The sequence below is a fragment of the Parasteatoda tepidariorum genome, chromosome 4 (genome assembly GCF_982258835.1).
Source record: "Parasteatoda tepidariorum strain Cologne lab strain chromosome 4, Ptep-v5.0, whole genome shotgun sequence".
NCBI classification, from domain to species: domain Eukaryota; kingdom Metazoa; phylum Arthropoda; class Arachnida; order Araneae; family Theridiidae; genus Parasteatoda; species Parasteatoda tepidariorum.
The window spans coordinates 100,461,701-100,478,604 of record NC_141758.1 but is presented as its reverse complement, the minus strand read 5'-3'; the positions used below and the strand labels follow the sequence as shown (position 1 = coordinate 100,478,604).

Below are 16,904 nucleotides of genomic sequence, written 5' to 3'. Positions count from 1 at the left end.
TAAAATTGATCTTAAAAGAGATTTATGTAAAATCTTTCTTTTTCTATGAATTGCATTAGATTTTATGTATTTTTTAATTCCATTAAAACATCTATTGGCTATTGTAATTTCCCTTTGTATATCTATTGTAATATTGTTTGTGTTGTTGACTACAGAACCCAAGTAAATGAAATTGTCAACAACTTCAAATTTATATTCTTCAATAATTACCGTATAAACTGCTCTTTAATCTTCTGTGAAGCTCAGTGGCACCACTTTTTAGGCATGCTCTCAGTTCATATCATTGGTTGTTTACTTTTGATACAATTATCTCAGTTACTGAGAAAATTAATTTTTCTTTACATACATTCAATCTGCCACTATTGATTAACCCAAAAGACTTATCATATAAAAAATTTGCTTCCATCTGTTAATATTGTAATAAAAGCTTCATTGCTTGAAACATTTTATTATAAGCTAATTCAAATGAGAATTTAACTACAGAAATGTCAATTTCTTCTATAACTCTAGTTTTATTACTTATTAAAAAAAGGATTATTTATCTGTACATTTAGATAACTATATTATACATAGGTAAAAGGTTAGTTATTTTTTATTTATTACTTATTTTTTAATTTCACAACTTAACGTCCTTCCATTTTTCTTAAGTTCAAATTAATTTAAGAAGCAACTTCATAATTTTACTTAAATTGCACCACTGATATGCTAAACTATTTTTGTGTCATGCCCTTTGCTGTACTTGATCAGAAGGAGGATTAAAGGTCTGGAACCCATGAACCTCATTATTTCAAGGCTAGGCCAGCCACAGTGACTTCTAGTTTTACTCTTTACTAAGTGTTCTGTTTTAATGCTTCGGTTTCTTTATTCTTGCTATTTTTGTTTTTTAGAAATGGATCCTCTTCCAATGGGTATGCATCCGAGAGATTATCCTCCTGATGATTTGCATGAACCACCATACGATATTCCCCCAAGTCGTCATCACCCAAATGGACGACCTTTGCCTCCACATTATATGGATGATTATTATGGGCCTCCTTTTGATCCAGATTATGGCCCACCCCCACACCATGAGAGGCCGTATGGTCGGCCTATTCCACCATACAGAGATATACCTCCAATGGGTAAAAATTGAGTCATTTAGTATTAAATTAATCCATTTATCTTAAGTCCACATTATTCACTATATTTATGTGCATACCAGTTTTTGGTATAAAATATTTTCTTTTTCATTGTTATGTTTTTTTCCGTTTGCTTTAAGAAGGAAGAGAATATTGTGCTTTTTTATATCTATTTATTTGTGAACAATAAAAGGAAAATATAAAATGCATGCAAATTATTGCAAGCAATTTTAAATTACAAATAGAAAATGAAATGAGGTCGCCAGATATGCATACCTGCTAAGTCTCATGTTTTTTTAACGAAGACTCATGGATTTTATGATTGTCTCTTGTTTACCCATTTCTTTTTGAATTTCTCTGTATTTGTTGAAGAAATAGAAAAAAAGATTTTTTTTGGCGATAAAATATCCGCTAATGGCTAAATACTTCTCTTATTCCTCAACAGATGGTGGCATTGCCAATACTGCAGTATGTTGAGTGTTTATAGTTTAAGTAAATATAAATAATGTTTTAAAAAAGTCTTCTTTAGATTAAGATTTATATACATATTTTTTTCTTTGTTAAATGTAAGCGGTTATATAATTTTCTATTTTGAAATTCTCTTTTAGACTTACATGACTATGCATGATGTATCAAAACTTTACTTGTAGCTTAAAAAATGTTGCTAGTAAAATCTCCATAATTTTATTTCTCCAATGTTGGCATGTATGAATATACATATTATATGACACATACTTTGTGTCAGATGAAGTCTCCTTATTTTCAAAAATTTTTTAAGAGCAAAATAATTTTAACAAAAACATTACATTTGGAAAGTTTTTAAAACATACATTTTGTTTAATGCAAAAATGCATATTTGAGTTTTATCCTAACATTTTTAAAATTTGAGTACAAAAGTAGAAACAAAAAAAGGGTGTTGGACTACCAAATTGTTGAATCTATGGTTGTGGTATAACTATCACTACAATTATTAAACATCCAAACACTAAGTTTGGAGAAAAGAGTTTTCGACCATGCCAACCTTCATTTATCATAAGGTACCTCAAGATTGGATTGAGTTAGCATGTCTTAAATACTAGTGACTTGATGCTTAATAATTGTAGTGGTAGTTACGTCACACTGGTTGACATTGTACAAGAGTTTGATTGAATCATGTCTAGAAATTTAAAATTATAATCATGATTTAACAAAAAGATATCTTTATCATATATAATGTCATTTTATGGCAATGCTTATGAATTTTACATTTGTTTATTTGATAAGGTATGGGTCCACAAGATATGCCACCAGATTATTTGGAACCAGGACTTCCTCCTATTCAGCCTCCTTATTATGATCTACCTGCAGGCCTTATGGTACCCCTAGTAGCAGTAAGAACACCTTATCTTTTGCTTATGTTCATTACGAATTTCAGTAGAAAAAAATGTTAGCCATGTTCAAATTTTTGATCACCATAAATTTACTTTAAAAAAATATAAACTATATTTTAAATTTTATCAGATATAGTAAAAAAAAATTTTTGGTGGCCAAAACTATAAAGGAATACAGGGGTCTGTTTAGAAGAAATTTGGGTCAATTGGGTATTGATTCAACATCGGCCAGTCTCGTAATGTAAGTTAGATTTACGGTGCATGTAAAGGTTAACCATAAGGTTACCTTTTACCTATATCGATATATTTATCTATATCGATGTATGAAATCGGTAACCACATTATCTTATAATTTAGAGTCGGGTATTCAGGATTATACTATTCTGCATGTAATTGATTATACATTAATCTGTGTAATCAGGGATCATTTTAGGGGAAATTGTGGTTCGTTAACGGACCCTTCACAAAATATCATTTCATTAAAACGGACCCTTCACAAAATATTTTAACTGAAAAACAAAATAATTTATCTTTTAATTGAACCCTTCACAAATTTGTTTATTTTCATTATTGTTTTCTTAATCGAATAATCATCTCTAATCATCGAATAAACATCTCTAATATCGAATAAACATCTCTCATGTTGCACCTCTAATTTAATAGCAATTGCTGTTTATTTTTTGAAATTTAATTTTTTTATTATGATTTTACAGTGCTGAGCATAATCTTGCACGCAATTAATGATGATTCACCCAAAGTCCTACGTGGATTTACGATAGCATTTTTTTCAGTTATTGCTATGGAGATAGTTTTTTAATGCTACCTTATCATACGCAGGAAATTATGAATTGCATATTTGAAGAATTTTCGATGCACTCGATTTGTGACTATTTTATTGTCCATGTGGTTTTGTTAGTAGCATTTTCAACAGCTTGAGATTTTTCACATAGTTTTTAAAATGTTGATTTAATTTTTAATTTAATGCTATTACGATCCGCGAATTCCGAAGCACACTTTTGAATAATCGCTTTATGACCTGCTTTAGCCATGACAATTTAATTTCTAATCTGCAATTTTTTCGAAATGCTGCATTTTTGCGTATTCTGAAATTTAGTGTGTGCTTCTTTGTTATTTCAGCTGGAGGATTCAGATTATACTAAGCCTTTAGAGCCAGAGGATGTAAGATTACCACCACCAGCCTTACCAACAGATCGTCTTCTTGCTGCTGTGGAGCAGTTTTATTGTCCTCCAACTCATGAAAGAAACAGAAACAAGTAAGTGTGTATTAAAAAGTAACAAAAAATCAAGTCTTTTTTTTCTTCTAAATAAAATAGTTCCAATCTCTATTTGAATGATAAATTATCCATTTACCTTTAAAATTAAAAGTGTAAAAAAAAAAAGAAACTAACTATATTTAGAAGTTTATATTAATTACCTGATCAGATTAAAGCAGATATATATAGGTGCGGTATCCCCCCAAAAAAAGGAACACCCTGAATAACTTTTGATCTAATGACCGTGTAAAATTAAAAAAATCAATAATTCAATAATATTATACTATCTTCACTTCTCAGTTAAAGGTAAAATTCTCTGAATGTTTATGACTAAACATTCAGAGAAGGTCTGATGATGAGAGTTTGTTCATGGAACACCATTTTGTGGACGGATTCGGATTTCTGATCCCAGAAATATAGGGAGTTTGTGCAATCTGGAAAACATGGTCCCCATAGTTTTGTCAGGGTGAGTTATCAAAAGAGTGGACCCCTTAATGTTAATTTTATTTTTGCATATTTCGCCATATGCCGAGAAAACTTTTTAAGCCAATTGAAAAACTTTTGCACACGATTATAAATTAGTTTATCCAAAGATAATTTCATTCAAAAAATAAATTTTAGTTAATTTCTATTATTTTATTTAATGATAGTAAAAAGTTTTGAATTGTAAGATATACAATTTTTTGCATAATTTAAAAAAAATGTAATTTTGCATGGCAAAGTAAAAACTTGAGCAAATTCGGTTGAATAGTTCCTGAGAAATTCAATTTCGAAAAAGTCAGACATTTAAAATTCGATTCCTTAGAAACTATTTGACCGACTTCATTAAAAAATTTTTATTGTGCCATGTAAAATTAAATGCTTTAAAATTAAATTGGGGGTTCAAATCTGAATCCATTGGAGAAAAAAAAGGCATGTTTATTCAGAGAAAGTATCGTGTCTGATTTCGTACTAATATTCAATATACTAATATTCGTCGATATTCTGCACTAATTAATTAGCATATTTGAGATAACCCCCTTGAACCGTTAAGATAGAGTCTTAGAACGTGTAGATCCGATCATTGGATAAATAGTTATTCAGGGTGGTCTATATTTTTTTGGTGCATTGTACAATATCTCGAATTTTTGCTGATTATAGGGACGAACTGAACATTGTAAAATTTTTTTTGTCTAATAGTGATCGAAAATTTTATTTCTCTTGTTAATTCCATGATTGGTGACGCGCCCTCGTTTTCGTCACTGGCAAGCAAAAAAAAAAAACAACAAAAAAAACATAAATTGACAAAAACTTGCCGACTCTGTCTAATTATGATATATTTTAAATGCTTAAAAATATTTTTTAAAGGCTTGAAAAGTGCTGAAAAGGTGCTAATTTTTTGTTGAAAAGTTTGGCAATGCATCCTGTAAAAATTCATATGCTGTTTATAAATTGGATGGGAATTTTACTATTGAATATAGTTCTAGTAGTATGAATGTTTAATGTTCTAGTGATTTTGATATTTTCTTCTTTTTCTTATTAAACCGTTGACTTTAAACATGTTTGTGACAAACGTGGAAGATGAGTAGATTTCTTCTCTGCTGAGTCCAAGATATGTTTGGGAGTAGCCGATTGAAGCATTTAGGGCATTCATTTAGGACATCGAGGAAAGTTTTTCCTCATTGTTCCCAGAAAAAGTGTATAAGTAATTTTAACTTTCTTTTTATAGTTCATATGTCATATCTAGTGAAGGATGGGAACAGTTGGGATTATATGAATTCTTCAAAGCAAAAGCTCAAGCAAAGAAAGCAAAAGGAATGCCCACTGATGATCGTGATTATTCTGCACCCATGGATTTACCCCCTATGCAGAGGTATCCTGAGGAACCAATGGAAAAACGAAGAAAGTACAGGGAGTTTAAGAGGTTAGATACTTTTGTTACCCAATTTCTATTTGCCTATTTGTTTGCTGCTTAAAAAAAGTTTAGTTTAAGATACTAGGAACTGTACTTCTAGTTAAAAATGATATTGATGTATTTTTAATTGTAGAGGTAGAACATTTACTGTAACAAAGTTTCAACTCAATTTTTGAGTTCCAAGCTTGCCTTAACTTGACCTACTGTTTTTACCCAATTTTTAAGTTTCATATACAAATTTTGGTTTGCCTATTTGTTTGCTACAATACTTTTCTAATTAGTTCACTGAGTGTTTTTTAATATTTTCTTATACCTAACTGTGTAAGAAATTTTTTACGTCAAATTTTGTTTCTATTCATTGTGTGATTTTTTGTGTGATTTTTATCTCACTTTTTCTTTTTCAAAACTTTTATTTTTATAACGTTTTTATTATGACAAGGTAATTGAAAGGTTTTCTATTACACTTCAAAATTTCACTTTTCCTTGAAAATACCGTTGCTGGGGAACTGAGATGTTTTAGTTTAAAATTTCATATTCCTAGCACTAGGCATTGTATAAGTATTTATTTAATGTATATGTGTGCTATTCAAATATTGCTTAAATATTTTTTTGAGTTTTTGAGATTCTCCCATACCTTATGATTAGTATTTTCATAAATTTACAATGTTTGTGCAAGTGTTTACAAAGTAAAATTTCAATAGGTGTAGATTCATTTAAATTGGTTTGAATGAATTTTATTTTCAAGACAATTTTCTAAAATATTTTTGGTATAATAGATTGATGATGTCCAGTTTTTATAATTTCAAGAGGTTGGAACAAACTGGTTGTTACAAAATTTTTTTGTTTTTATATCATCAATTGAAAGTTATTAAAAATCAACTAAATGGTAGTTTTTGCATTTTTTATTAAATTTTTATTTCAAGAAATATTGTTTCAACATACCACTAATAATTAACAAACATGTAATATTTTTAGAAAATTTACTTAATTTTAAAAAATTCTTAGTTCTGTCCCATTGTTTATTTAAAGAATGAATGCAATATTGCCATGCCTGAATTAAAATTTTATATGTAGGTTTAACTACATTAACAATTTATAAAATTGCTACCTACATATTTTGATATTAAATAAAGATATTGAATCAATGGATTATGATAAGGATAAAAATTAATTTTTATTTTTTTAAATGAGCAAAATAAACAAAATGGGGTGCCTGCAGGTGCTGTAGTGTGAGTACCTCGATCCTGATTGGTTGTTGAAACCTGGCTTTTGTTTACATTAGCAACTATTCTTTTCTTTCTATTTCGAGTAAGCCAAGCCCAACAGATATTAATTCTCTGAAGTGACACATTCTATATTCGTTACAAAGATTTCAATTATTTCATTGTATATTTCTTAAGTGACACATTCTGTATTCATTATAAAGATTTCAATTATTTCACTGTATATTTCTTACTTAACACAAAGCCATGTAGAACATGGCCAAACTAATTATGCTTCAAAATTGCCAATCACCCAAAACAAAAATATATCGTGGTTACAGTATAATACTTGAATAAAAAATACATCTAAGTTGATTAAAAGACGTAGACGAGAATAAATTATATTTCAACGAATTCGATGTTCGATATGGCACTGTATTTAATTAACTTCATGTTAATTATAATTCTAACTTGGAGAAACTTAGCTTAACTTTTACACTCCATTTTGCTTATTAACGATCAGCTGGTGCTTATGTTATAGGTCACATGTGTGAGTATCCATTATCTTCTTCTTGAAGTGAAAGTACCCAATTAAGTATTTTAACAAAATGAAGTATTTAATGAAAAGTTTCCTCTCAACTAATGTGTAATGTTCTCTTAATGTGTGCTTGTGTTCACATGCAGCTTTTGACAGTAACAACAGTGGCAAATATTATTGTACATGTGGGATTCGAAGATGCAAGTTAGGCTTATACCACAGGAGAAACTTTTCATAAAGAATTATCTTTCATCTACATTGGTATTCTTAAGTTTGAAAACTTAGTTCAGGTAAACTTAATGTCAACCATAAAGTTACAAATATTGAAAAATTTTTTCCTTCAAAATATCGAAATACAAACAAATTTTTGCAGAATTACTTTTCCACTGTGTACAATTTGGAGGTAAATTGTTTGCATTTTGAAAGCATTTTTCCAGCATTTGAAATTTCATGCTTACACATGGTTTACGAATCTAAGCTCACTTTTCGTGTGAACTTTAAATTTTAAACTACCTATGGTAAAATTTGAGAATTTGCCATGAAGGATTTCTACTGTGGTTTAGCGTCCTCTGAAGTGTAAACAATTATTTAACATGTATTTTTGACAGAGCTACAATTTTTATAGAATTAAAAAATTTACTGGTTTCTTATTTTTCAGAAAAAAAAATCAAAATATCTTACAGCACATTTTTATTGAATAAAAACTTATTCCATACAATAAACAACATATTTAATAATTTTTTTATTCATTTTTAATTCAAATGGTTTATGTACATTGTTTCTTTTTCCTTTTTTTTTTTTTTTTTTGAAGATGCTCTTAACTTTTATTGAAATTCTTTTTTTCATATTTCAATTTCAATGAATTATTTTTGTGAAATACTTTAACTTCATAATCATTTACAAAATTACAGCCCTGAAAAAGAAGTAATTCCTTCACCTATCAAAAATGGTGAAAAGGAGCACCAGCGACGTTCCAGATCGGTGTCGAGGTCCAGGTCACGCTCTCCTGAATTGCCGCCACGAAGATCTTCAGTGTCACCCTCACCGCCTAGATCACCTCCTCAAAGATCTAATCGTCATCGGTCTAGAGGACGTTCTAGATCAAGATCTCCACCATCAAAAAGATCACAGAGATCCCCAGATCGCAGAAGTGTCTCTCCTCCTACTTTCATGTATGTTACATTTCAATTCCTTTAGGATTAATTTATTGAAGTTATACAGGGTGTTTTTGAACTTTGTGTACAATCTGAGAGGGAGGGTAAAATAAAAATTACATAGACATTGCATATCCTGTTAGCTGTATATCATGCTATCAATATATGTTGCCAGTAATACATTAATTGCTAAGTAACGACTACATTTTTCGGAATAATTAATAATAGACATTGTTTGAGGAAATGCAATTCTGTCCTTAAATTAGTCTAAACAATGTGCATTTATTATTATGCAAAATGGTACAAATATCGTCACTTTGAAAAATAAGGAAATTAAAAATGAAAAGGCTGCTTTTTGAATAATTGCCAAGCGGCCACGAAAAATGCATCTTCTTGCCAGAATAAAACAGACATGAGTTCCTCAGTAAAATGTGTGATTACCTCAGACACTAATGCACATTTTGCATCTGCTATGTATTCTGTCCACTAAACTAGTAAGGAGTCCTTGGAGGATATTTCCCCACTACTCTTGTGAAACACGTCTGCCAAGGTCATCCCAGGCACTCTCTATAGCAGAGGTCGCCAAAGTGGTCTATATAGACCCCCAGGGGTCTATTTAACAAAAGTGGGGGTCGATCCGAATCGGAAGGGTCGATTGGGGGCCGAAGAAAAAACAGTTCTTAATACGTAAATCCCAAATATCTAATTTAGTATGTAAAATTTGTGAATTTTTTTTATAATTGACTTAATATCAGTTTCTTTATATAACATAAATTAATAAACGCATCATCAACCTGCAAGATGAGTTTGCTAAATTATTATCAGATCTTGAAGCAAAGACGCTTTTTAAAAATTTAGCAATAAGTAAATTTTGAACAAATATAAATATAATGTAAAAATATGTAGAACTTTATGAAATTGCTCAGCCTTTTTATGCTAGCTTTTCCAAGTTCCTATATGGTTGAAGCCAGTTTCAGTCACGTAACTTCAATCTTAACTAAGTTCAGAAATAAATTAAACGTGGAGTTACTAGGGGATTTAAAATTAAAATTGATCAATTTTGAACCCAATATAGTGAACCTTACAAAAAAACACCAGACACACTTATCTCATTGGTTAAGAAGCAATAAATCTGTAGTTACTTTACTTATTATTTCTACTTATTTATAATTACTTATTATTTAATAAATATTAAGGTATTTAAATTTCAACATTAATATATTTTTCATAAAACTATTGTTACACAATGTACTATTACTTTAATAAATGTTTAAATCATAAAATAAATGTACAAACACAGTATCTAATAGAGTTTTATCTTAATAACGGAAAATTACTTTTATGGGGGTCGATGGAGATTTCGAAAAATTATATAGGGGTCGATGATGAAAAAAGTTTGGCGACCCATGCTCTATAGGATTTAGGTCCGGGACTAAGCTGACCATGGCATATGGGCAATATCTTCACTTTCTAGTCTGTTTGAAACGTGGACGCTCCTGTGTATCCGTGCATTGTTGTCCATTACCAGAAAGTTTGGACATACCACACTCCTGAAAAAGACGAAAATTGTCCAGAATAATCTCTCCGCAATGCTGCTGCAATGTAATGCTCAAAGGTGTGAAGCGGTGTATTGCCATTGTGCATGATGCCATACTGATTACATTCATGAACATACTGTTGTGCATGGCGTGCTATCCTGTCTCCACACTAACTGGTTTCCGGAAAAATGGAAGTCACAGCGAAACAGAATTCGTTGGAAAGGGCTATACGGGACCACTGTTAGTGACCCTATTCAATATGTTTCTTACATAAACATAATCTTTTATGTTGTGGGATGCATTTTCTGTTCCGTTTTTTTTATGGGCATTTTTATGATAGCGCTGCATTTTTAAAAGTGTTTCTGATAGACATTATCTCTTTTAACATTTTCTGGAAATTTTTTTTCCGGATAATATAAATATTTCAGCATTGAAGTTTTGTTTTAAGAATTAAGAATTTTTTTCCTCAACTGTACAACTTTAGTTTTTTTTTTAAATAGCTGTTAGTTAGTTTTATATTTATTTTAAATATTTCTAATTATCTTTATTATCTTAAAATTTTTTATTGAAGATTTTTCTCTTTACCTGCAAATGTGGTGTTTTAAATTAATTATTCAAAACCATAAATTGCATGATTTTATGGTTAAAAAAAATTGTCTGGAAGTTCCTGTTACTCTAACTCTTTTTCTTTTAAATATTGCTTTTGAATGATTTTCTATTATCAAGAGTTTGCTTAGTTAAAAAAAGAGAAAATATTAAGAAGATGCTAATCAAAAATTTAACCTAGAATCCATAGATGATGGGAAGAATTGGGTTGGATAAACTAGAATAATTGCAGCTTATAGATGGAATTGCCTTTAATTATGCTTTTTTTTAAAAAACTGATTCAATGTATTCGATTTGAGTTAGAGAATAAAGAATTCTTATTTTTTAGGGGATCCGGTTCTAATCCTCATGACAGAAGACTTGATGAAAGCAACAAAGGACATCAGCTTCTTAAAAAAATGGGTAGGAATTTTGTCGCATATTCGCATAAAAATTCCTCATTTTTATTTAACCTAAAACAGAACCTATGTTTGTTCAATGGTTTATAATTCTGTTTGGCTTTAAAAACCTATATTTAATCTGGAATAAGTTAATATTTTCTGTTAAATGCATCACATATTGTGTTTGTTTCTTAATGACTGCTTTTACTTTATTTAATTAAAAATCTTGTTTAAAACCATGTAAAAGAGGATGCACACAAAGATCTGCCAGTTAATATTTAACATGAGAAATGGAAATGCTATTGACCTTTCACAAGTGACTAGTGTGGAAAAGCAGGATGAAAAACTGATCACTTCGTGAAACTTAAATATCTTTCTAGCTTTTACACCTCTAGCAATGAAATAGGTTGGTTTTGTTGTCGCACAAGTGATTCGTGAGCTTTTGATAGCTTTTTTTTATTTCTTTCCTAGCTCTTATGTTGATACTCTTTTAATTTCATCTTTAAGAGGGAATCTAAAAATGTATATAATAATGCCAGCCATAAGGAAACAGTTTCTATATGTATATTATTTAAGCAAAAATGGCTCAACAAGTTAATTGTTTAGAGGACACCATACCACAGGAGAAACTTTTCATCATAAAATCTCTTTCTCCTCTATAACTAATTTAAAGTATAGAGAAAGTGAGATCTTGAGTAAGCCATGAAGTTTCAAATGCAGAAAATAAAATTTTAAAATATCAAAATGAGAGTTAATTATGAGTAGAAAATGACTCAATGGAAAAGTTCCTTTCCAATAATTTGTTTTCATTTTGATATTTTGAAACATTTTTTTTCAGCAATTTAAACTTTATGGCTTTCTCTAGGTTTGCCTGAACTCATTTTTTCTTTCTTTTCCAATTTTAAATTAGTAATGAAAGAGAAATAGAATTTGTGACGAAAAGTTACTCTCGTGGTATGGCGTCCTTTTAAAGAATATTTATTTGTCTTAAGTTATGGAACAACCCATTAACTATTATTGTAAAAACTAAAAGTATGCATTAGTTTTATTAAATTTGAAAGTATAAGAGGAAAAATAATTCCTTTTTGAAACTCAATGTAATGTAGCTAACAAAATTTTTCAGTCATTGCAATTCTCATTAAAAAGTGTTTCCCTGCTTGTTAGGCTTGATATTTCTTATTGCATGAAATTAATTAAAACACAAAGTTTTAGATGTTACCTATACCAAACAAAAGTCTTAGGATAAAATTGTGTTGCTCTAAGAATTTTGTGAAATAATAAGTACAGTGTGCCCTAAAGGACTACCCTGAATTCTGATCCAATGATAAATCTTTTTCATTCTAGGACTCAATCTTAATGGTTTGAGTGAGTGGCCCTAATTATGGTAATTAATTAGTGCAGGCAAGATGTCAAGCTATAGAACCAGACATAAAAACATATCTTTTTTTGACTGATTTGAATTTCTGACCCCAAAAATGGGGATAGCTGCAATCTGGGAAATATGGTCCCAATAGTTAGATCTGGAAGAGCAGCCAAACGTTTTCACCACTTTGAAAAAAAACATTTTTTAATAAATATTTATTTAATAATAGTTGAAAATTTTTTTTAATTGTCAAGTATGCAATTTTTTTATTCATATTAAAGAATGTAATTTTAAATGGCAAAATAAAAAATTTCAGCAAAATCGTTGGAATAGTTTATGAGAAATAAAAGTATAAAAAGTTATGTATTTAAAATTTGATTTCTAAACAACTCTTTGACTGATTTAGCACAAATTTTGGTATTTTGCCATGTAAAATTACATTCTTGAAAGTGTGATAAAATTTTTTATACTTTACAATTCAAAATTTTTCTTCTATTATTAAATAATAAATAAATATTTACTTAAAGTTATTTTTGCAAGGAATAATCTTTGTATGGTTTTATAATTGCGTGCAAAATATTTTTAATTTGCTTAAAAAGTTCTTGAGATATGGTGAAATAAGCAAATAGTAAAATTAACATTAAGGGTTTTTAACTTTTTTGAACGAAATTATTGGTATTGAAATCATATATCTTATAAGGAAGCTATCCACTATATTTTGAAGGCAGAAATCTGAATCCATCGAGAAAATGAATCTATATCTATTGTAAGTTTTGTGCCCAATTTCACATCTTAAAATATCGCCTGCTCTAATTAATTAGCATATTTGAGGTCACCCTCTCGAACCATTGAGGTTGAATATTAGAACTTGAAGATCCGATCATTAGATCAGAAGTTATTTAGGTTGGTCTGTTTGTTTTTTTTAGTGCTCTGTATCCATTTAAAATATAGCTCAATATAAGCATGTTTTTAGGTAAAAAATATGCTGAAAATAAATGTACTTACTATATAGAGAAGTGAAATTAAAAAAGAGTAATTTTGTTAGATTTCATAAGCATTTTGAGCAAACTAGCTTTAGTAACAGACTTTTTAACAGAATTAACCTGCATTTGCGTTGCATGAAAATTTCCCACGATTAGCCTGACCGCAAGAAGATTCTAATCCACAATTCCTCTACCACTGAGGATAGTTTACATGTGTGTGCGCAAAGAGCAGAATGTGTATAATTTAGACACCACTGGGATTCGAACCAGGGTCGTCTCATTTGGAGGCGAATATTCTATCTCTTGAGCCACTATGGCTCCGAGGAGTAGTTATTGATAGAGTTAGAGTACTTGCAATTTCCTAAATTTAAAATGCATGTTGCACATTTATTGATTGATTTTCTAAGGCAATGATCTCCATAACCCTGATTTCTCCTAACTACCACACTGTTTTTAAATCCTGCTGCGAGCTACCAACTTTTTTTTAAAATTTTTTAAAAAAGAATCTAGTATATCAACTCAATAGAGAAATGAAGTTTAGTCAACTTGAGCATTAATGTGTTCTATTGAAAGGGATGTTCCACAAGCTGCCAATTGCTTATTATCGCCGGTTTGGCGACCACTGTTCAAAGGGATAATTTTTCTTTAACATCGGGAAAAAATAACTAAAAATTTAATCAAAAAATTCCGTTGTGTTGAATATGGGTTTTGGAGAAATCTGGTAACAAGTAACTCATAGCTATTTTGTTAATCATGGGCACTGTCAGTAGGGTATCGGTTACATGCCTGCCAACTCTACTTGATTTTGACAGTTTTTCCTAGTTTACTGGTTTATATTAAAATTCTCCTGGTTTTTATACACTTTAGAAAATTCCCTAAATTTGAGTAAGTTCACTAAAAAAATAAAATTTAGGCACAGATTATTGCTTGCTTGAATATTTAAATAAGTATTACGAATGCATAATGAAGCGAGCTTCATTTATAAAAATCAATTTAAAACGTTTTTGTGTTCTAAAATGTTCAATTTATCCTTTTTTAAATTAATTAAATTTTTTTAATTAATTCATTTCAAGTTGATCATATCTGGAAAATATTGCATTTTTTATATTTTGTTGCGTATAAAAATCCCTAAAATTCCCTGTTTGAAAAATATTTAGTACACTATGCAACAATTATCATGATTTTTATATTTCGTAAAGTCTACTAGATTTTTTCCTATCCATGTTGGCAGCTACACATTTACATTGTTGCTACAGGTGACTAAAATGCAACTATTTTCGGCCTGAGGTGACTATGGCAACTTTTTTTTTGCTTGAAAAGGTTAAAAAAAGCAACTATTTTCTGGGAAAGAAGACTATTGGGAGACTTTTCTGTATTCCTAGCAATGTTTTTTTTTTTTTTTTAAATTTTTTTTTTTATTATCATGAATTGGGTTGATAACCTGCAGCCCACGAGAACTTCTGAACACGATGAATTTTTTTTCCTTAAAAAAATTTTTTTTAAATTTTGAGTTGCAAATATGAGTCACCAGTTTTTAATGCACTCAATTTTCACAGATTCCATTGTAAGTCTATTTTGTTTCTCGGGCGCCTTTTCAACTTTTATTGCTATGAAATTATGCATATATCTATATACAGTCAGACTTCTATTTAACAAACTTCCATTTTGCAATTTTTTTCGAAGAACCAAGAACATTTTGGAAATTTCTTTGTAAAATAACTTCCAAATAGCAAAGGGAATTTTCTATTTAACAAACTTTTCATTGAGATCTATTTTCCCTGTTTTCCGAAATATTTCAGACCATTTCAAACTTGTTAACGCATTTTATGTAGGAAATTACTTTGAATTAATTTTTGAAGCCACTGCTTTATGTAATTTTTTACTGCTTTCTCTGAAAGTTATCGGATTTTATCAGTTGCAGTTAAACTTAAGAAGGCATGTGGTAATGTATGTTTAAAATTACTTTTGTAGTAAATGCAGCTATAATTTTATACATAAATTTAGCTTCTTTTTTTTAGGTGAAAATGTATGTTGCATAATAGTGTAACACTGGATAATGTTCTGTTCTATTCTTGCTTTCCATGCAGATTTCTTTTATGTTTAAGATATATAAAATAAATAGTAGATACTAGTTTACAAGATAAAGGTGTATCGATTGTAATTTTAATTATGTCTAGTGTTTGTGAATTTAAAAATCTGTATTGTGTTTAAGTATTTTAAAAGGTGATTTTCTATTTATAAAATTTTCCATATAAAGAACTTATTATCGGGATTTAGCGACTTTGTTAAATAGAGGTCCGACTGTATAGATATTCTTAATATAATTTAAAATATAACAATACCTGTTTTGCAGGATGGTCTGGTGCAGGTCTTGGTTCCCAGGAGCAAGGTATTCAAGATCCTGTGGATGCTGGTGATGTGAGAGACAGGCAGGATATGTACAAAGGTATTGGGGTCAGCCTCAATGATCCCTACGAGAACTTTAGAAAAAGCAAAGGTCAAGCCTTCATAAATCGAATGAAAGCCCGGGCGGAAGAGCTCGGAAAGATGTGATCATTACTATGCATTTTATAGAATAATAAAGTAGATTCATTTTTTTTTGTAATCAAGTCTATAGAAGTTGCTGTGACTTAATTTCCCATCTGAAATACACATATTTGAAAGACCATTTTTACACATCCGATATTGTACATAGGGGACATTGTCTCCTATTTTCACATTGAGTCACTAAAACCCACAAAAACTTGCAAGTGGATATAAAGAACTAATCTTGACATTACTTATGTACAGTGCTCAAAAATAAAATACGGTCCACCCTGAATAATTTTTGATCTAATGATTGGATCTTCAAGCTCTAGGACTCAATGAGTCGATCTCAAATATGCTAATTATTTATCACAGACGATATTTTTAGTTACTAAATTGAAAGATGCAAAAATTGAAGAATGCTAAGATTTCTTATCCCCAAAATATATCTGAGAAATATGGTTCCCATAGTTTGGTCCAGAGAGCAATCCAAAGTTTGGACCCTCTAATAATGTTAATTTTACTTCTTGCATATTGAAAAATCTTAGTACACAATTATAAGATTTGTTTATCCAAAGATAATTCCATGCAAAAAAATTTATTTTAGTGAGTAGTTTCTATTTTTTTTAATTATTTTATTTAATAACAGTCATAAGACTTTTGAATTGTAAGCTATATAAATTTTTGCATGGCAAAATATGAAATTTGGGCGAAATCTGTTGAATATTTCCTGAGAAATCAAATTTTCAAATACGATTTTTAAAATTCGATTTCTCATGAACTATTCAACAGTTTTTTCTCAAATTTTGTATTTTGCCATGTAAAATTAGATACTTTAAAATGATGCAAAAAACTGTTTACCTTACAATTCAAAATTTTTGCTACGATTGCTAAATAAAATAATAAAAAATAGTAAATATTTACTAAAATTTATTTTTTACATGGATTTATCTTTGAA

General features: G+C 29.5%; 1 protein-coding gene across 4 annotated transcripts in view; it reads left to right on the top strand.

The window, feature by feature from the left end:
* Nucleotides 1-16,025, top strand: part of scaf6 (SR-related CTD associated factor 6) — a 34,283-nt gene extending 18,258 nt beyond the window's left edge. For all 4 annotated transcript variants that reach the window (XM_043050640.3, XM_043050641.3, XM_071182804.2 and 1 more), the window contains 7 exons: nt 888-1,121; nt 2,382-2,488; nt 3,626-3,762; nt 5,471-5,665; nt 8,308-8,568; nt 11,023-11,096; nt 15,774-16,025. In XM_043050640.3, the coding sequence (XP_042906574.2) occupies nt 888-1,121; nt 2,382-2,488; nt 3,626-3,762; nt 5,471-5,665; nt 8,308-8,568; nt 11,023-11,096; nt 15,774-15,973 (1,208 nt within the window). In that variant the 3' untranslated portion in view covers nt 15,974-16,025. The remainder of the gene's footprint in view (nt 1-887; nt 1,122-2,381; nt 2,489-3,625; nt 3,763-5,470; nt 5,666-8,307; nt 8,569-11,022; nt 11,097-15,773) is intronic.
* The last annotated feature ends 879 nt before the right edge of the window (nt 16,026-16,904 follow it).